The 22,811-nt window shown below is 34.0% G+C and overlaps 1 protein-coding gene across 2 annotated transcripts in view; it reads right to left on the bottom strand.

Annotated features, from left to right (window-relative positions):
* The window catches only part of LOC120419107 (uncharacterized), a 103,812-nt gene extending 82,055 nt beyond the window's left edge, over window positions 1–21,757 (bottom strand). For both annotated transcript variants that reach the window (XM_039581705.2, XM_039581711.2), the window contains exons 1-2: window positions 21,565–21,757; window positions 579–685 (exon numbers count right to left, since the gene is read on the bottom strand). In XM_039581705.2, coding sequence (XP_039437639.1) covers window positions 579–685; window positions 21,565–21,655 — 198 coding nt within the window. In that variant the 5' untranslated portion in view covers window positions 21,656–21,757. The remainder of the gene's footprint in view (window positions 1–578; window positions 686–21,564) is intronic.
* Between the last annotated feature and the right edge of the window lie 1,054 nt (window positions 21,758–22,811).

The raw sequence follows: 22,811 nt of genomic DNA, 5'->3' as shown, positions 1-22,811 counted from the left end.
CTGGGACTTAAAATTTGATGTATATACTGAATATAAGTATATTCAATAATAGAATCTGAAAAAAATGGGTAAAAATAATACGTAAATCACTAAGTTGGAGTGATTTACGTATTATTTTTATCTCTGTAAATAAATTTTGAAAAAGCTTATCATTTTGGGTGCAAACTTTCGATAAACTTTTGTTGGAAAATTGAATTACAGTCCAGACTGGACTATCCAAAGGCCTCGGAAAAAAATTTACTTCGGATAATTGAAACTTCGGATAATGGAATCACGTTTTTTTTTCTTTGTCAGATTTTTGATTGTCGAGCTTAAGTACGGCCCCTAAACTACGTTAAAATGTCTTAGAATTTTTAAATCCAAGATGGCGGCCAAAATGGCGGTGATGTTATATTGAAAAAATGCATTTTATTTTTAATCAACAACTCAAATTTGACTAAAACGAGGTCGCAGAACTCGGATAATCGAGTTTGGACTGTATTTACATTTGAATTAGTTTTATGTAATAAGGTAAAAAAAATACCTAATAAAAAGTGTTTAGTTTTTTAAACAAAATTTAAATGTAAATTCCAACTCACCTTGGGATGATCCCTCACCGGCACCTGCACCCGGACGGCAATTTTGATCGGTTTGTCGCGGGTGATGTCGAGCATTTTCTTCTTTTCGTGTATTACCGACGGTGAACCTGGTGAAACAACACAATCAGAGAAAACAGAAGTCCATCAAATTAGAACATCTTCAACAATCTACCCCCCGGGGCAGTAGACTCATTCTCCGCGGAATAAATATTAATGCAATTAAGGTCCGAAACGAGATTGATGCGGAAATTGGGCCTCCCTCGGTACGGACACGTGACTTGTGGGGGGGCTCCCTGTTATCGACGCTGATTTGGCAGATCGTTACAGAGAGAGCACCGAAATTCATGAGCCGGGAACGATGAGCTGCCCCCTCGCGGCGGTGTGCTTAACCTTTGAATGGGTGTCTCAATTAATGTTTATAGAATTTTAATCGGAAAATGCTGAACAAAAATAATTTTAACATGACTTCCTCAAAATTAGAAAATCCTAAACTTCGAAGTTAACTCAATTATTAAACTGGCACTCAAGGGTTCCCCCCCCCCTCACTCGTAAAAAGCTGCAATCCTAAACGGATGCCAAGGCTCATGAAGCAACACAAAAAAAGTCCATTAATTACGCGAGCAAATCTATCATTATAACAAAAACGAGAGGGATTCGTCGAAACTGCCGGTGGCGTTGGCGTCAATCTGGTCGTCCGGATCCGGATCTGGACCATCTCCGATGAATAAATTAGGAAAAATCTACTCTGCCACGTCTTTGGAAAAGTGCACATTCAGCATTCAGGCTAAGCTACGAGCTTAGAATCCGAAAAAAGAGAATTGTTGATGACTGGGGTGGGGCATTAATTGAAATAAATTAGAGTGAGAAAGATTGATATTTCAATTAGTGTCAATTCCTAAATTGAGTCTCAACTTTTTGGAAACTATTCTTATCTCCAGCTTAGAAAGTCAGAATCTCATCAATATCAAATCATTCTCCAAGTAATCCCGATATAATAATTCCACGAAGTTCAGAACAAAAAAATTGTTCATCCTCCTAAAAGCATTCTTTCGAAATCCATTCAAAAGGCATTTGCTGGGAAAAGGCTGATCGAACAGCGTCCGGAATGCCCGGGAAAATCTCGTCCCCACCTTTTTCAAGCAAATCGCGGGCCAGTTTGCACTTTCAAAGAGACACCACAGTTGTGATAAGGGTGACAAACTGACACATTTCTTGCGGAGCTTTATTTTTTGCTTTTAAAGGTGAAATGAAAGAGAAGGGAATGTTTTCTCTGAAACGTGAAAGGTGTACAAACTTGTCGGAGTTCGCATTGGTAATGTAACGAACTTGCTGTGGAGTGAAAAGTATTGAATGTGGAGGAAGTCTTCTTGAGAAATTTTGAATATTTTAAATTGAAATCTTCAACAATTTACACTGAATTCACAATTTGTAACTTGCTTAGTCAACCCTTTGTTGATGTTAAGTGGTGGTTTGTAAACAATTGCAATTAGTCCAGTCTTGTGAATAAATTAAAATTCTGGTATTTTCCGTTTTAGACTGGTTCAAGAGAAAATTTTCATTTTATTTCTATTTTGAGCATCAAGAAATCATACAGTTAGTATTGTTTGAAATACTGAAAAATATTCAAATATGCTAAGAAAAAATCTGCTCAACACTAAACCATACCTCAGAAAAGGTCAATCAAGCAAACTGGCGCAGTCTAAAGCTTTGCTCACTTTTGCCAAGTATGTGCAACACAGCACAGCATATTTGCATAAAGCACCCAGCTTGCATTTGCATTTTTGCTCGTCACTGTAAAAACACGTCGTACCCCCGCACGTTCTATGCTCCCAGTGTTTTCTTTCGGTTGCTGCAAGCGAGAGAGAGAGAGAGCTTACATTGTAGCCATAAAGTGTCCGTGTAGGTGGTTGTGGGTTTTGACGTGCTGACAAGTTTTGGCTTTTTCCCAATGAAAGTTTGCATTTGTTAAAGGTAATATTTATTATTTTATTTATATTTTTTTTAGCAAATCAAAACGGTCAACTTTCTGGTTTGCAAAAAATAAGAGTGGTTCACAATTAGGTTCTTTCGAAAAATCAGAGTTTTTAGGAGTATTTTTTGGGATTTTTACTCTAACAGTTATTGTACTTGCCAATCCAAGCAACTTTATCGAACATCCCAAGTAACATTTTTAAACCAACTAGCCACCACCAAGTTTTATTAAGGGTTTATTGTAGCATCTTGATTGCCTAATAGTTTTATTTAGGCATTCACCGCAACCAACAAGCAAGAGCTAATTAATAGGTTCTAACAGGGTTTTATGCCTCGGACATAAAACCGGGTTTAAATAAAAGCCGACTGGCTTTCAATAAGGTTTTATGAAAGTTTTAACAGAGGCTTAAAAACCAGATGGCAATGCCATGCCAAACGGTTTTATCGCATGCTTTGTTAAAACCTAGGGTGTTGTAGCTGTCAAGTGCCATTAGGCATGTAAAAAGCTCACTTAAAACCGTAAGCTCCTTAAAGAGCATTTATCGCGGCCAAATAGCAGTGCATAAATATGGCGCTAGACGCGTGCTCTGATTGAATATGATTGACCGCCATCTTGGTTGAAAAAATAGAAAACTGAAAAATTTGATTTAAATTTGATGAAAACACACATTTATACTGAATTTCTGGTATGATTTATATAGCGATAGATGTTTAAAAATATTTTGAACATTTTTTTCAATGAATTGCAATACAAAATATTGATTTTTGATGAAGCGAGTTGAATTTTTTGGCTCTATCTCCCCTACATTTATCAATAAAATTTCAACCGCAGCTGAATTTGAGCCATCAATTGTGAGAAATAAGCTTTCAAATTAATCCAAATAATATCTATTATTTATCATCGCCATTTTTGACAACCATCTCCTTAATTTCTTTTGGCAAGACGAAGACTTATTTTTGCCAAAATAAAACCTATTTGGCATAAGACGTTTGAAGACGTATGAAATGTCATTTTTCCGTAACTCCTGACTAGGTTTTAACAAAGGTTTTATCAAGGCTTTGAGGATGTTGTTAGGATTCAGTTGTAAAGCCTTGAACTCCTATGTAGGTTTTATAAATAGGCCTTAACAACCTTTTGCGGAGGTCCTTTTGGGTTTTAAGTGGGGTTTATCAAGGTTCTGGGGAGTTTGTTACGACTAAGGGGTTTTAATGTTGGTTTTGGCTGATAGGTTTTATAGCGGTTGTGACAGCTTTGATAAAGCCTAAAATGTTACTTGGGATGAACCTCGGAATCCACGCCTTCTACGGCTATTTTTTTTCAAAAACATAAGAAAAAATGCTCTAAAATCTGTTTTAAGGGTAGAGTTATGGGATTATTAATTCATATTTCACTTAAACTGAAAATATAATCTCATTCAATATTTAAAAAAAAAAATTACAATTATGAGCCAATTTAGCAGGGGGAAATTATATACAAAACATTAAAAAGAACAATTTTTGCTTATATGGTCCTATACATTTTTCCCTTGAAGGTTAGACATACGAGCAATTCTCTACGAAATCGGTCTTTTTTCTTCAATTTTAATTTTTGTATTTTTTAATCCGGCTGAAACTTTGTTGGTGCCTTCGGTATGCCCAAAGAAGCCATTTTGCATCATTAGTTTGTCCATATAATTTTCCATACAAATTTGGCAGCTGTCCATACAAAAATGATGTACGAAAATTCAAAAATCTGTATCTTTTGAAGGAATTTTTTGATCGATTTGGTGTCTTCGGCAAAGTTGTAGGTATGGATACGGACTACACTGGAAAAAAATGGTACACGGTAAAAAAAATTTGGTGATTTTTTTAATTAACTTTTTATCACTAAAACCTGATTTGCAAAAAAACACTATTTTTAATTTTTTTATTTTTTGATATGTTTTAGAGGACATAAAAAGCCAACTTTTCAGAAATTTTTAGGTTGTGCAAAAAATCATTGACCGAGTTATGAATTTTTTAATCAATACTATTTTTTTCAAAAAATCGAAATTTTGGTCGCACAAATTTTTCAACTTCATTTTTCGATGTAAAATTGAATTTGCAATCAAAAAGTACTCTAGTGAAATTTTGTTAAAGTGCACCGTTTTCAAGTTATAGCCATTTTTAGGTAACTTTTTTGAAAATAGTCGCAGTTTTTTAATTTCTAAAATCAGTACACATGTTTGCCCACTTTTGAAAAAAATATTTTTGAAAAGCTGAGAAAATTCTCTATATTTTGCTTTTTTGAACTTTGCTGATACGACCCTTAGTTGCTGAGATATTGCCATGTAAGTGTTTAAAAACAGGAAAATTTACGTTTTCTAAGTCTCACCCAAACAACCCACCATTTTCTAATGTCGATATCTCAATTACAAATGGTCCGATTTACAATGTTAAAATATGAAAAATATTTTAATTTTTTTTAAACCAAGCTAAACATTTCAAAAGGGCGTTATATTGAATGTTTGGCCCTTTTGAAATATTAGTCTTGATTTAAAATTTTTGAAAATATTTTTTTCGAAAAGATTGGACAATTTCACGACTCGGTCAAAGATTTTTTTGCACAGCCTGGAAATTTCTGAAAAGTTGGCATTTGATGTCCTCTAAAACATATAAAAAAATAAAAAAAAATAAAAATAGTGTTTTCTTGCAAATCAAGTTTTAGTGACAAAAAATTAAATAAAAAATCACCAAAATTTGTAGTGTAGTCCTTATCCATACCTAAAACTTTGCTGAAGAAACCAAATCGATCGAAAAATTCCTTCAGCAGATACAAATTTTTGAATTTTCATAGATCATTTTTGTATGGACAGCTGCCAAATTTTTATGGAAAATTATATGGACAAACTAATGATGCAAAATGGCTTCTTTGGGCATACCAAAGGCACCAAAAAAGTTTCAGTCGGATTAAAAAAAACAAAAATCAAAATTCTAAAAAAAATACCGATTTCTTAGAGAATTCCTCAATTGTTAAAGGTAATATTTATTATTTTATTTATATTTTTTTAGCAAGTCAAAAGGGTCAACTTTCTGGTTTGCAGAAAATAAGAGTGGTTCACGATTAGGTTCATTCGAAAAATCAGAATTTTCATGAGTATTTTTTTCTAAAAGTTATTGTACTTGCCTATCCAAGCAACTTTATTGAAGATGTACCTCGGAATCCACGCCTTCTACGGCTATTTTTTTTCAAAAACATAAGAAAAAAATGCTCAAATATTTCTTTTAAGGTTAGAGTTATGGGATTATGAATTCATATTTCACTGAAACTGAAAATATAATCACATTTAATATTTTGACATTTTTGTACAATTACGAACCAATTTAGCAGGGGAAAAATTATATACAAAACATTAAGAAGAACAATTTTTGTTTAACGTCATGACTCGAATTCCCGGACGCTTCGAAACCCGGACACTTCAACTTGTTTTATCAATTATTTGGATATAAGTTCGCATTATGAATGTCAAAACTGTGTTATTTGATGAATTCTAACATCAACTTTCATGTAAAGTTTGTTTGAACGCTGTAGTTAATGCCAAAACAATTAAATAAAATAAAATTATAAGTTTACCAAAAATGCGAAACATTTCAACTGAAATATTTCATAGGCGTCCGAAGCACCGGGAAGGCAAAGCAGAAATTTATGGTTTTGATTTCCTTAAATTTTAGCAAATTTTTATTTTAACTTTTTTTTTATGTTAACAGCTTATTTGAGACCTAAAGAATGCCATTCACTAACATGTCAGTCCTAATTTGTGCGATTCATTAGCAAAAACGAGTGTCCGGATTTCGAAGCAAAATTGTCCGGATTTCGAATCAGCTTTTAACAGTGTCCGGGATTCGAAGCACAACAAGTCATTTTAATTTTCAAATTCTGATGAAAAATTGTTAGAAAAGACATATTTAGCATGCATTCTCTTAAAACTGACTGTTTATACTAAATCCTGATGATATTTCTACATTTCCAACTTTATACATGATTTTTTGTCAGCTATAACAAAAATAATATGGTACTAAGTGTCCGGATTTCGAATCATGACGTTATATGGTCCTATACATTTTTCTTTTGAAGGTTAGACATATTCAAATCAAGATATCATGAGTTAAAAGTTAAGTCTTCCGCAAAGTTTTAGGTATGGATAAGGACTACAGTGATATTAAAAATACACGGAAAAGAATTTTGCTGATTCCTAAAAGCCCGTTGCTACTAAAAAAATATTTCCAAAAGACAATATTTTTTATACGCTTTAGGGGAAATGACATGCCATTTTTTTCACAAAATTTCAGAAAGCAAATAATTTTTGACAAAGTTAAGATTTTTGCAAAAAAAAACTGTTGAAAAAATTTTCTACTCAATTTTGTTAGGCCATTGCAAACTTTACTTCAAATGTTTGCCCTCACTCTCCTGCTTCAAATATTCGCCAAAAAAATGAGGAACCAATAAAAATTAATATTGCAAAAAATTTAAATTGTAAATTTGTCACGGAAAAACTTAAAAAATTGTTTGTAAACTATTTTTAATAAAAATTTTAGTGATTATTTTTGCACTTATGGAGTTTGAGCAGATTTTGAAATTCACAGCATTTTGTAGTAGTTTTTTAAATTAGCTTGAAATTTTTTAATTTTATGTTTTTTTATTTGTTTTGCCCTGGTCAATGATTTTTTTAGCCTGTACTGGATTTTTCTGAAAAGATAGAATTTCATGTCCTCTAAAACATATAAAAAATGTGTTTTTTGGATATAAATTTTCAGTGACAACGCAATTCAAATGTTTTTTTTTTTCGCATGTCATTTGTGCATTACTGCTGCTAAATTTGAATTGAATACGAACTATCATTTTTTTACACGGGCCTCACACATACTATGAAAAAGAAACATTTGGTAGTGAGTGTGAGCTCCGTGTAAAGAAGGTGTCTAACTAAAAAGTGAGTTGTTTAGATTGATGTGTAGATTAACATCAATTAACAGTATAGAGCTGATTCAAAGATTTTATGCATAGAAAACATAACACATTTAAAGAAAATATAGATAATATGACTCTTTCAAAAATTTCCATGGATCCCGGAAATTCCCGGGATTCAGCCACAACAATCGTCCAAAAGGTCATTCTTATGCCAAATTGGCTGAACTTTCCGAAAAAAATACTTTTCAAGGCTTACGTATAAGTGTAAAAGTTAATAAAACAAAAAATGGGCAAAAATCGTCAAAATCATCATTTAAAAAATAAATTGGAAAATTTTGAAAAATACATACATATCAATATTTTTGTTCTTGTCTGCTCTACAACTTTGTAGAACATTGTTACACCCTAAAAAGTAATCCTGCAAAGTAACAAAAAACACATAATTTTGAAATGAAAAAAAATACCTCTATTTCAGATTCAAAAAGTACATTAAATTTCCCATAAAATGACATGTCTAACGATTTTTTAAAAGTTGAGTAAGGCTTCATCCATAAAGTACGTCACGCTAAAATCAGCCAAAATTTACCCCCCCTCCCCCCCTTTGTTACGCTTTTCCTATACTTATAACATGCAATGTCACACTAACCCAGACCCCCCCTCCCCCCTAGAGCGTGACATACTTTATGGATGACGCCTAACGGGAAATGGCACCGACGGGTGTCCAATTTTACACAAGAGTCTCTTTGGCACCAAGTTTCTATCTTTTCACAGTTTCGAGTTACAAATCACTGAAAAACGTGTCTTAATAAATAAATCCAGAAAATGAAATTATCCCTCAGAGCAAAGTTTCACGAAAATCGGAGAGGGGTCGATGCACCTTTTTCAAACTTCGTGTGAGTTGGTGGAGAATCACCCATAACTTTTGAGACACATTTGGTATAGATCAATAAATTTTCTGGGCCTTCAAGAAGAGTACATCTGGCTGATTAATTCTAGTGCAAAAATTTGTGAAATTGAGCTAAACACAGAGCATTTTAGAGCGATTGACGGCTTCACCTTAATCTTAACCAATTTTGCTCAAAATTTGCAAGGATGTAGGTCATTTTATATGGGCATTGGGCACTCTATTGGACACTTAATAAGATTTTAACTGAATTAATGAAAATCTGAATAAACAATTAAAATGAAAAATGTAGGATTTCCGTCTATTTCACGAGCATAAGTGTTTAAGTATTAAAATATGATATTTGAGGTGTATCTACACGGAAAAAAAGTTCATAAAATTGTGAACATGAGAACACCGTATCAGTAGCAGATTTCACGTCAAGTCTTCTTGGATGAGAGAGTACATGAGGTAAACATTTTATTTCTTCGGTTTTCTTATGTCTTGTTCACTTTTCTTAGAAATGCTTGAAGTTGTTCACGATATGAACAACTTCAAGCTTTTCCAAGAAAAGAAAATTATCTCATTCAAATGTAGAAATGTAAAAGAAAAACCCGATTTAATCCCACCTGGGGTGAGAAAGAGCCTTTCTTACTACAGAATATAACAATGGTAGAACTTCTTTCAATTAATAACATCGACTTTGTTTATTTATAACGTCAGCTCAAAAGAAAGTCTTATGATGAAAGCAAAGTATTATGATGATATTATGAGTATTATGAATGATATGATTTTAAAAAGAAATTAAAAACGCAATTTTCACCAAAAGAATATTTCTAATCGTACAATATGTTTGTACGTTTCTAATCAAACAAGCGATTATGACAAACGCGATCATAGCAAGCTTCCCAACAACGCACACCGCGGTTTTGGTTTTCTAGTTTCGGTACGAGCCCTTTTGTGTGACTGTGTTGGTGTTTTGGTTCATCGTACCAGCGCACCAAGACAAGGTACAAGTGAACCGCGTGTGCCGCACGGTGCAGGGAAGCTAGCCATTCAGCTTCTACGAGAGTGACAGAGTCAGAGATAGCTATTTTTAACAACCGCACCACTACACACTCAATCGTGAGAACCTTAGGAAGAAAGCCATTGGAGTCGCCAGCATTGAACACTTTGAAAACGAAATAAACGATGAAAAGCTTAGAAAGCTCCTATTATCCTATGAGTATAAGTCGAGCCACAAAATATATGCGCCAGCATTCTCGCGCCAGTATTCGAAGCTCAACTTGACAACTTGTCGACTTGGCGACGAAGCGTCGAAAATCGATGCAGTGTGATTTTTTGACGATTTTTCCGATTAAAATTCATGCTGAATCGACATATTTACGAAGATGGAAATGACGTCCTGCCTTAAAGTAAAACCTATACCTTTCTTTAGTAAGAAAGGCAAAAAGTAAATCGTTCTAAAAATTGATCGGGATTGCCGATCGATGTCGAATTTGTTTCAGATGCTCACTCATGGTCTGTACAATGAATGTAGAAAGAAATTTCGGATAAAATCAGAAATGAAAAATGTTGGCGAAGGTCACCAGGTGGGCTTTTACCTTTTTTTAGGGATTTTTTTTCTTATGGTAGGTCAATCAAACGGCTCTAACTCCAGAACCATATTATGAATCTGGATGAAAATTTGGGAGGTTGTAGGTTGTGTCGAAAAATGCAATTTTTGAGATAAATAAAAGATATGAAAATGAAAAAAATTGACCATATTTTCATTTGAAAACTGAGTATTTTGTTGAAAAGTCTGGCCGCATCCGAAAACAGATGGATATTTCGAAATTTGCGCGGCAACTCGCCCAGGTTCAGCACACTAGCTTTCATCTGCATTTAGAAGAATCGAAATCGGATATATGGGAGCTGAGAACGGCGCGACACAAAATTTAGCAAAATTTTACCACATACGAACATCACTCGACCTCCACGGAATTTATTTTCTCAAAATTCGAGGGTTGGAGATAGACGAGTTCTGTCAAGGTGAATCGATAGAGCGTCGAAAATCGATGCATTGTGATTATTTAACGATTTTTCCGATTAAAATTCATGCTGAATCGACATATTTACGAAGATGGAAATGACGTCCTGCCTTAAAGTAAAACCTATACCTTTCTTTAGTAAGAAAGGCAAAAAAATGTTTTCAAAAGCATCATACACGGAGAAAAAAGAGTTCCCAAATTCACTTTGTTCGTGGTTCCCATTTTCATGAACGCTTGTTCACGATTTTGGGAACTCTTTTTTCTCCGTGCTTTTGAAAACATTATTTTTTTTTTATATTTCTACATTTGAATGAGATAATTTTCTTTTCTTGGAAAAGCTTGAAGTTGTTCACGATATGAACAACTTCAAGCATTTCCAAGAAAAGTGAACAAGACAACACAAGAAAAACTTAGAAATAAAATGTTTACCTCATGTACTCTCTCATCCAAGAAGACTCGTCGTGAAATCTGTTCCTGACGCGGTGTTCTCGTGAAGCATTTTCCACACACTTGCTTGGATGCACTGTACGAGAAAAATGTTTTGTTACACTTTCAACGTGAGCCGTTTTGTGAAGATTCTCGGAAAAAAGTGCGTTCTGCACAGATAAGAATGCACAACCATTACACATGGTGGTGCACGTGATCTACGCGTTAGAAGATAAATCGCTGTCTGAGAAAAAAAAGGGGAAATTTCACTTCTTTTAAAAAGAATGTCTTGCAGGTGACATTTTCCACAATGAACTGTTGTTATCTCTTTGTGTTTAAATATAGTTTAAAGTTATAAACTATCACAAACTGCAAACTTCAGATTTTCACCCTAAAGATGAATGAAAAAGTCGTTTTCCAAAGAACATTTTTCAAAGAGCTTCCCGGCATTAATCTCCCCAAAAGCTCTCTCTCGTGGTGTACGCAAATCGGTGTCCATAACTGAATCCTCTTCACCGCACGCTCAGGTGAATCCATTAATTTCACATCCGTGGACACCTCAACCGAAATGGAGCCCAGGACAATGTATCCGTTCGAATGTCCGAAAATGCCCCCCCGTGTACTCGGAATGAGTGTGGGTGGTGCTCATCAATCACTTTCCGAGGGGTGTTTTTTCGGATGTATGCGCATCGGATGCTCTGGGAAATCTACCCCGATCTGTATACTCTGTACACGGGAAGCACTCTCGGAAAAACATCGATAAACTCGAAACTCGAAGCAATTAATCCTGCTGAATTTGTACCAAAGTAGTACAAATTGCTGGGGGGATTATACGAGGGATGGAGCTTTAAGTGCGAACGCAGATCTGAGTACATAACTTGTATAAAAAGTAGTATTTATACAAGTTTATACTTCTTCCTCACCTTTAGATTCAGAATTGTGTTGTTATATGAACACTCCGTGCTCAAACTCAACCCACTTCAACGAATCATCTCTGCGGTAAACTTTATGCAGTAGGCCTGGCCGCTTTGACGTTTGTGATGTTTCAATGCAGTCTAATGTAATGGTGCACTACAAACTTGAATTTCATGTTTAGTTGCTGCCAGGTCTTTTTCAATACATCACTCTCTAAAGAAATCAAAAGTTAACAAAAACATTTGCAGAACATTATTAAAACTTGCAAACAATCACTCGAGCACTTCAAAACATGCCCGAAAATAACAATAACCGTAACATTTTCGTGAATTTCCGCGATTCACCCTCACGTTGCCACATAAGTAACCGACAAAGTTGTGTTATTCTTCGTCGGATTCGTTTTGCTCCACGCCCAGCGAGTTCCTTCATATGTTTGCCAGAGCAAACAAGCAAACCGGCGGCGTAAGAGTAAAGTTAACCAAAGTCCTTGGTACAAATGTCAATGATAAAAAGTACCGTCGTGGGTCGTTCGTCAATTACGGATTTATATTTTTGTTTGATTCTCACACAAATTTATTTCAATAAAACGATGTGAGTTTGTCAAATTAGAACAAAAAGAGTCGCTACGTAATTTGGGCACACTCCCTAGCGAAGCTAGAAAGACACACGCGGAATGCGCTGATTCAGCGCGAAGAGTCCGTGATTCAATATTTGCTCGCCGGCAAGCCGAATGTTGAACCACCCACTCCACGCGACAAATGTAAATAATCATAACGCTTTTCCCCACTTCCCTACCACCACCCCGCGGAAAACTTTTGCGCGACGACTCAAAATGAGCACGGGGCTCAACATGGTACACACATATCGTCGCTGTCGTGCTATTTTGCCACACATGCATTTTGGACCAAATTGAGTTAATAACGTCTTTTTGTGCAGCTCACAACGCCTCACCTTTTGATCTTCACAAATATCTTTCAAATGAAAGAAGTTTCAATCTTGTCGTGCTAACTTGGCACACCCTGAAAATTGCTGTAAGTGCGCCAATTGGCCAAAGGGATTTCAGGTCAGAACGCGTTTGACACACGTACATGCCCGACTACCGTAAATTGTTTAAATCATAACTCGGGACTCCAGCAAATCAAATTCAACCAAACTTTGGGGCAAAACACAGAACAGTCAACCAAACAAAACGTCTTTGTTATTGTTTACATGGCGTGTTCTCGAACGACCTGCGGCAAGATAGCACGACTGCGTCGATATGAGGAAGGGAGAAACTGAGCTGGGTGACGACTTTTGCTTGAAGGAAGTTTGTTCAATTCGGGAAAGTGGCTGGAATTTTTTTCATCTTGATAAATAACCTTTCCGAGGAGGAATTATCCGGAAAAGCTTGGCTTTAGCATCAATTTTCTTATAATAATCATTTTCTGTTGAAACTCAACTCAACTCAACTCAACAAAATTAAACATTTTATTTTGAGCTAATCAATAATTTCACGTAAATTTTTGTTCCCAATTGATGGTTAGAAAACCTTCGTTAAAAAAATAATAATCTAATAGCCATTTCCGTACCTAATGAGGCAAAATTTCCATGCGATACGTCGCATAATGCACGTGTATAAGTTGCTGACATAGGGGTGGGTGTCAGCAGCAACAATAATTGTACCTGGTGTGCAATTAGGATGTAATTAAGGCGTGGCTGGGATCCATTAAGGTGAGTGCTGTTGTTGCAAATGGATGTTTTGTTGTTGTAAAGTAGCACGTGAGTGTTTTTATAAAATGGAAAATATTCATAAGAAAGCAAGTGATATTTTACGATTTAAAAAAAATCAATGTAATTATACGATTCCCTTATTTTTTTAAACGCAATTTAACTTTTTGAAAATCATATCTTTTCTGAAATTTGTTTTCGATTGGGGTAACTTTCTGCCAGCTCACATGAAATCGGAAAAAGTTGCCCCGATCCCTCTTCGATTTGCGTGAAACTTTTAGCTCCATTTTTCGAAACCTCGTGACGGAGGGGTGGTACGACCCCTTTTTTTTGAACATTTGAATCAATACGTGTTTCCTTAAGGGTCTTTCCGATGCATTTATTACTTGCCAGTCGGCCAATTAATTGCTCAAATAACTGGGTCAACATGATAAACTACTTTAATTACTTTTTTTGGTTTTTGGTTATTGGTTAGAATAAATTAGAGTATTTTTTACTGTCCTAAACGAGCTTTTTTAATATTTTGTTGAATGGCTCATCTTTTCAAAGTTAAACTATTAATAAAAAAGTATTGACAGTCAGCATAAAAACTGAAAATAATTATTTTTGTTCGAAGTTCTCAATTGTGTTAGTTCAATTTTGTTATACAAATATTAATTATGTGAATGTCGACTTTTATTATTATTTTTAATAATAATAAAAAGGACAGAAAGTTTCACTAACGTTTAAAGTTAGCACATTGCCGATATGTCGTGAGATGAAAAATTAGGACAAAATTACATATTTCCCAAAATTTAAACTTTAAGGGGACAAAAAGAAATACTTGCCATGGTTTAAACATTTCAATGAGAAGACTGTTTTCTCAGCATTATAAAGCAGTACAGTTGTTTCGAAGTCATTTCTAATCATTTCTAAAACTAAGTTTTGAGGAAAAAAAATCGCAGAAAAAACTTTTTACGATATGTACAACGAAATATCACAAAATATAAATATTTAAAACTGGTTCAATCATAACTTAAATGAGTATCAATGCTGTAAAATGAATATAGCATTGCTTTCAGGTTGTTGCAAGTTGAATTATTACTGAAATTTTGAAAAATTCTTAAAAAAAGAAAAAAAATTAGCCGGACATAAACATGAAAAAATATTCGCAACGGCCTTAGGGATCATCCACAAACCACGTGGACACTTTTTTGGAAATCTCAACCCCCCTTCCCCCCCCCCCCCCTTGTGGACAATTGTCCATACAAAAAAAAATTGTGTGGAGCTTGGACAATCACCATACCCCCACCCCCCTCTAATATGTCCACGTGGTTTATGGATGGTCCCTTAATAAAAATGAAAAATAACGAAATTTAAAAAAAATGTTTAATTTTTTCTATTCCAAATTCGATTCTGCATCTAAGATGATTTTAAAATTTTGTTTGACAATATCTTCGTTTTTTTTTTCATAAATTCATAACTTTGGTACAAGATATTCTGTTATTGTTACAAGATAATTTATAATGTATGGTGTGATTTAAATATTATAAAACTGTACTTGAATCGTAGCCAAATTTCAGAAACGTTCATTTTTATTATTTCAAATTAGTCTTTGGAAGATCAAAGATAATTAAGTACACATTAAGATTTTAATTTTTTTAAGTGAGTTCAAATTGAATATGAATTTTAATTACTTTTAGCACTTCTTTGCATAAAGGAAATTCTGAAGCTTTCTGATTATTGTTTGAACATTTGAGTAGCTCTTTACGGAATCGGTCTTTTTTCTTTAATTTTAATTTTTGTATTTTTTAATCCGGCTGAAACTTTTGTGGTGCCAACGGTATGCACAAAGAAGCCATTTTGCATCATTAGTTCGTTCATATTATTTTCCATACAAATTTGGCAGTTGTCCATACAAAAGTGATATGTGAAAATTCAAAAATCTGTATCTTTTGAAGGAATTTTTCGATCGATTTGGTGTCTTCGGCAAAGTTGTAGGTATGGATATGGACTACACTGAAAAAAAATGAAACACGGTAAAAAAAATTGGTGATTTTTAATTTCACTTTTTGTCACTAAAACTTGATTTGCAAAAAAAAACAATATTTTTATATTTTTTTATTTTTTTATATGTTTTAGAGGACATCAAATGCCAACTTTTCAGAAATTTCCAGAATGGGCAAAAAATCTTTGACCGAGTTATGATTTTTTGAATTAATACAGATTTTTTCAAAAAATCGAAATATTGGTCGCAAACATTTTTCAACTTCAGTTTTCGATGTAAAATCGAATGAAAATAGTCGCAGTTTTTCATTTTTTAAAATTAGTGCCCATGTTTGCCCACCTTTGAAAAAAATATTTTTGAAAATCTGAGAAAATTCTCTATACTTGCTTTATCGAACTTTGTTGATATGACCCTTAGTTGCTGAGATATTGCCATGCAAAGGTTAAAAAACAGGAAAATTGATGTTTTCTAAGTCTCACCCAAACAACCCACCAGTTTTTAATGTCAATATCTCTGCAACTAATGGTCCGATTTACAATGTTAAAATATAAAACATTCGTGAAATTTTCCGATCACTTCGAAAAAAATATTTTCAAAAATTTAAAATCAAAACTAACATTTTAAAAGGGTGTAATATTGAATGTTTCAATACTCTTTGCTCTTCCTGTCATTCTCGAGCGACGAAACGGCCTTCTTTTCTCTACTAAAAATAACAGAATCGAATAGAAACACATTTCAAAACAAATGCTGAAAAGTTTAAGTCAGCACTGAAATGGATGCTGGAAAGTTGAACTTTTCAGCACTTGTTTTGAAATGAATACTTTTCAACATTGTTTTGATTTATGCGATGGATTGACTAAATACATGGACATTTGACTTACAATTCCATTCAAAAGGTGTTTTTAGGAATTGCAAAAAAAGTTGTATGGAAATCGTTGCAAAACTTGATTTTTTCAGCACTATTTCAGTAGCAATCATTGGTTCACCAAAATGTTTCAAGTTTCCGAAATATTGATTACATCTATTTCAAATTATCTCGAATCGAGGGAAAAACAAAACATACTTTACCTTTCATTCATATCCCATTCCCATCACCCGTCATCTTCAGCTGAAATTTAACTTCCTTTCCCCTAGCAAACTCCCATCAAACTTCGCGTCTGTGGGGCAGGGGGAAAAACTCCGAAAGTCAAACTTTTCCCATTCCGAATCCTGTATCCCTCCCCTCTAACATACCGTCATCATCGGCGGCGGAGAAATCACTGGAAAAACAACGCCATAAATATGGCGGGTAAAGGAGAGATTTTCGCTGTCGCCGTTTTTTTTTATTTTCACTCATCTCCAAGGAGTTTGGTGTGTGGGCGGTTGAAAACATATCGCTGCACTGGCTTCACGCACAATTTGCGTGAAAGTTACCAGTTTGGTTTTTCGGTGAAATTTGTGTTTGTTTGGCTTAAACTGAAAGATTGCTGTCTGCGAAAAATGAAAATGATTTTCCTCGCTTCCACTGAAAAGTAACAATTTATTTTTGTTAAATATAGATGACAGCGCCGTCACATGTACTGTTGCAGGAGTTTGTGGGGGTGGGTGCTTAACAATGATAAATACTGACAGATTTCGTGGAACGGGGCCCAAAATGAATTACCATAATGAAGTGTCTTTGTTCGAGGCAAGATTCTAACCTCGAGGCACTCGAGAAGCAGACGTCTTCAATGGCAACAGATGAGTCAAATTTGTTTTCATCATTTCGACGAATTCGTCACACTCTTTGCTGGGAGAACACAAAAGTCTGTAGAATCACATGAAATGTTGAATTTCTCGATTTTTTTGGTTTCATTTTTTTCTCATTGTATCACACTTGATTGCAAAAAAGGGTCCAAAAACATGCTTCTTTAGTCGTTCTGACGTACTCAACCACAAATAACAAGTCGTAATTGCGTCACAAGAGAATGGAACACATTGAGTGAACGTTGTAATTTTTCATTCTCGTCATCAACAGGTAGGAATTTTTACAGTTGAGGCGTACCGTAAACTGGGGTGATATTGATAGGATCTCAATTTATTTTTGAAATATTTTTCTACTGGTAAGGTTTGTATCAAGATTATTAATTTTAAAATACGTACTAGAGTGGTCCACACAAGGTCCATGGACTATTTTTGAAAAAAAGTTGTGAAAATTCTTATTTTGAATTCGGGGTGACTTTGATAGTCATAGTTTTTTTTTTCGTTAAAATCGGATTTAAAGTGTTAAAATTTTATTTTTAACGTCAAACGAACCATCACTAAGTTTGTTAGTATAGTTTTTAAGAAAAAAATCAATGTGTATATTTTGATAACTAAGTTTATAAGCTTTTTAACAAAAAACCCAATTATTTTAGGTAAAATTGTTAACCTTCCTACGGTATTGGGGTCCTTTTCGGCCTTTTTGATAATTAAATTTGCCATGACTTTTGCCATATTTATATGCTAGAGTCTTGAAATAATCTGACATTTAATTTATAGTATAAATACACATTTCACAAAACAAATAAATTTAGGACGACCCCTAGGGGAGCGTCCATAAAAAAAGTTACTTTAAAGGTCCCGATGGTCTTTTTCGATCCCAAACTTTAAAAAATCGCCAAAAATCCAGTTTTTGACAAATTCCGGTTCTCTTGGTCTCGAATGAACGCTTTCGATGTTCCCTTTCCGAAACCGACTTAGAAAACCGGATTTGGTCACTGTGGCCACCGGGAATCTGTTACAACCGAAAACAGACCTTTTTGAGACGCCAACTTTGACGACCTGTATCTCCGACAAATTTCAACCAATCGACAGATATTTACCGATACTTTGACCGCAAATATTAATACCAGGGTTAGGAGACTTACCGGATCCGGAACATACGGAACATCTGAAAAGATCATGTTTTACTGTTTTTCACGTATATGTGGTACCATTACGCTCATGATAGTTGAAATTGATCCATACAACTTACTAAAAACACAATACACGATTGCGACCCCTTTCATTTATGAAAATGCGAAAAAAGAGGTGTTCTTCAATAATTTGCAGCCAGAAACGGTGATGAGATAGAATTTTGGTGTCAAAGGGACTTTTATGTAAAATTAGACACCCGATTTGATGGCGTACTCAGAATTCCGAAAAAACGTATTTTTCATCGAAAAAAGCACTAAAAAAGTTTTAAAAATTCTACCATTTTCCGTTACTCGACTGTAATTTTTTTTAGAACATGTCATTTTATGGAAATTTAATGTAATTTTTGAATCTACATTGACTCAGAAGGGTCATTTTTTCATATAGAACAAAATTTTTCATTTTAGGATTTCGTGTTTTTTCTGACTTTGCAGGGTTATTTTTAAGAGTGTAATAATGTTTTACAAAGTTGTAGTTGCTTATAAACATTACGAGTTATCGCGATTTCACAAAAAAAAATTTTTTGAAGTTTTAATTATATATAAAAGTCCCTTTGACACCAAATTTCTATCTCATCACCGTTTCAGGCTGCAAATTATTGAAAAACACCTCTTTTTTCGCATGTTCAAAAATGGAAGGGATCGTACCACCCCTCCGTCACGAGATATCAAAAAACGGACCTCGAATTCGTGATCAGGGACAAAAGTTACCCCTTAAGACAAAGTTTCCAGCAAATCGAGGAGGGGTCGGGGCAACTGCTGTATGAGTTGGCGGAGAATTACCCTATTGCATTTCAAACTGAATTCGAAGCTCAAATTATAAGTTTTCACATTTAATATCAAATTTGTTCTACTGAAAATGCCTATAAATTTGGAGATTTGTTCGAATTATGTATCAAAAACACATAATTTCCGATTAATATTCATGGTCTTGGAGAAAATTTTGACACTTTGAGAATATTAAATAAAACTATTCATCAACATTTTTTTAAGTATAGTTAACTAACTTTTTAAACTATTCAAAATTTCAAGAAACCTTTTTCTACAAGTACTTTGAACACTTCTCTGCCACGGTCATAATGATTGCATACCATACCATTTCGTACGTATTTTATTTGTACTCTTCATTTTGCGGAAAATTTCAAATCTATCAAAGCCCCGGTTTTCAAAGTCACCCCGGTTTACCATATGTTAAAAAAAACTCAAACATGCATGTAAATTTACCTCTCATTTGTTATATTTTAAGAAAAAAGAAGTAAGCAGTAATTTTTCTAGTACCCCAGACTGTGCCTCTATGCATGTATTTACAATTTAAATGATAATGGTGCCATTTTATAGCAGAAAATGTGAAAAACAAGCAAAAAATTGAAAAAAAAATACTGTAAAAACATGAAAAAATTAGATAGGCAAAATGTAATGATAGGAGGTGGTATTGTAGGCCAAATACTACCAAAAACAAACATAAACTTAGCAAGATAAATGCAGATTAAAATACAAAAAATGAAACAACAAAAACATAAAACAAGAGAAGCAAAGTTTTTCGTAGAACAAAAGTTGCTAAAAATGACCTCCTGAACTCGGGAAAAATAAAAATCATCGATAAAACAATTTGGGTAGTAGAGGGTTAAAGCTAAATACGTAACTTTGCAGAGATTCTGATGAACACAAAAAGTTACATGTAAATACATGGAATTTTACATAAAAACGTTACTTAATCCACCTATAGGTGGTTGGTGCCTTTCTCTCATTTATAGAGTGATTCCAACCCCCTGAAGTGTCCACGTGGTTTATGGATCTCCCCTAACGTGACCGCAGCACCTAAGAGGTCCTAATAAAAATAAGTGATGAGTAAAAAACAGACTTTTTGTCAAAATTGTACATACACCGCCGTGGGGAAATAGATTGAGGTTATGTAAATTCAGAGCATTTTTTAAACTGCTTGTAATTTTAGATAGGTAAGTCAGATCTTTAAAAAAAATTAATCCACAAGAAAGGTCATTTCAGAACCTTTTTAAAAGTAAATAATATGGCAAGTTTTCATGCAAAAACCAGCCTTTTTTGCAAATTGTGAAATATATATGCAGCAGTTTTTGAGCAAAACTTTTGATGTGCTTTACTTAATCTTATAAATTTTAATAGGGACTTATGGGACCCCAAGACGAAACGAAAGAGGCAAATACGGTCAAAATTGGTTCATTTAGTGACGAGATATTCCAGTGACATTGATTCGGTACATATTTCTACATACAACCAAACACACAGACATTTGCTCAGCTGGTGATTTTAAGTCGATATGTATAAATGAAGGTAGGTCTAGGAGGTCTAATAAAAAAGTTAATTTTTCGAGTGGTTTTAAAGCCTTTCCTCAGTAAGGTGAGGAAGGCAAAACAGAAATTAATATGGTAGATTTCTTGTATTACCTGCACTTCCATTTAACTTGTCTGTTCCATGTAGTTTGAAAATACTTTTTGTTATTCTTTGTAAAATTAAAAATTGTTACCATTAACTGCATTTTTTTCCCTCAATAAAAAAAAACCCCAAACTTAAAAGACATTTCCCTCTTCTGGCAGGGTGTTGAATCAGCAATTTTCCCATCATCGAGGCAATATTCTGCAGCTGTTTCTTATATGAGAAAAGTAGGAGGGAGGGAGGGGGCAAATTTGTGCCCAGTTTCGTTGGGGAATCTTGATTTTGCCCTTCAGATAGCAAAAGACAGAGAGCGAGGTTGCTATCTTTACCGAGCATTGAATATGTATGAACGGGGAGACTTTCCAACACATGTTCAGTTGACCCCTCCTCCCCCCAAGAAGATAGTCATAAAAGTCGGATGGGGTGGTGACTTTTCTTCCAACTATTATTGTATGCAAATTTCACGCCCAGATGACTTTTGATATGGGTTGATGGTGTGTTTTTGGGGTGGCTCTTTTTCAATGCACTGTGGGTAGATGGGAGATAGAATAAACAATCTTTAAAGTGGGTCCGAAAGCCAAAGAGCCGGAAAATTGACCATTTTCCGCTGGGTTGAGTTCTTTATGGCGGAAGTTATGGACTGGACTCCATATTCAGGGTGTTGGCAGTCATAACTTGACAGAACAAACTAGTTGAAATGATCTCGTAACGATTTCAAATGATTTAATAATTATTGATGCTGATAAAATCCTGGACGGAAGCCTGTCTCAATATAAGATTCATGTAAGATTGGTTTCCAAGATTTAGATTAAGATTTCTCACCTGAGCTGCTGTTGCTGTTGCGCGAGGACCGATCATCGTGGAGTACCAGCGAGTTTTTCAGCATACCATCCATCACGGTAGGAATTTCCATCACCCACTCCTCCTCCACGTGCGGTGTCAAAACTCAAAAAACCGATCAAAAACACCAACCAACAACGACACTGTCAAGAGCAAACACTCGAAAATAGATAACCCGCAAAACGTACCGGTGAAATGCGACACTTGCTGACTTTTGCAGTGTTTTTTTTTTCTCTCTTTTATTCACAGTTTAATCGCGTCCGCGTCGGGGACAGATCACCGCAAATCCGGGGGACACGTGGTTGTGGGTGGTGTCACATGTGACACGTGATTCAAGTGAAAACTCGTTCGGTTATAATTGAGTCTGCCACGGGGCAGGGTTTAATTTAAACGAGGTTTGTGTGCTTTGCACGTGCTTAATTTTTGCAGCGGCGATGTTTGGAAAACACTCTTTGCGGGAGCAAACTGGATCAGACTGGAAAGAGAGAGAGGATGAAATGAATATTAGAATTAGGTGAAGTACAATCAGTTTTTAGTTTGATTTTAAGGGAAGCAAAAAAGCTATATTTTTGTATTTTTGTATTTTTGTATTTTTGTATTTTTTTATTTTTGTATTTTTTTATTTTTGTATTTTTGTATTTTTGTATTTTTGTATTTTTGTATTTTTGTATTTTTGTATTTTTGTATTTTTTTATTTTTGTATTTTTGTATTTTTGTATTTTTGTATTTTTGTATTTTTGTATTTTTGTATTTTTGTATTTTTGTATTTTTGTATTTTTGTATTTTTGTATTTTTGTATTTTTGTATTTTTGTATTTTTGTATTTTTGTATTTTTGTATTTTTGTATTTTTGTATTTTTGTATTTTTGTATTTTTGTATTTTTGTATTTTTGTATTTTTGTATTTTTGTATTTTTGTATTTTTGTATTTTTGTATTTTTGTATTTTTGTATTTTTGTATTTTTGTATTTTTGTATTTTTGTATTTTTGTATTTTTGTATTTTTGTATTTTTGTATTTTTGTATTTTTGTATTTTTGTATTTTTGTATTTTTGTATTTTTGTATTTTTGTATTTTTGTATTTTTGTATTTTTGTATTTTTGTATTTTTGTATTTTTGTATTTTTGTATTTTTGTATTTTTGTATTTTTGTATTTTTGTATTTTTGTATTTTTGTATTTTTGTATTTTTGTATTTTTGTATTTTGTATTTTTGTATTTTTGTATTTTTGTA

Source organism: Culex pipiens, chromosome 3 (assembly GCF_016801865.2).
Source record: "Culex pipiens pallens isolate TS chromosome 3, TS_CPP_V2, whole genome shotgun sequence".
Classification (NCBI taxonomy): Eukaryota; Metazoa; Arthropoda; class Insecta; order Diptera; family Culicidae; genus Culex; species Culex pipiens.
Note: the sequence above shows the minus strand (reverse complement) of the source record. Positions and strands in the feature narration are given on the sequence as shown.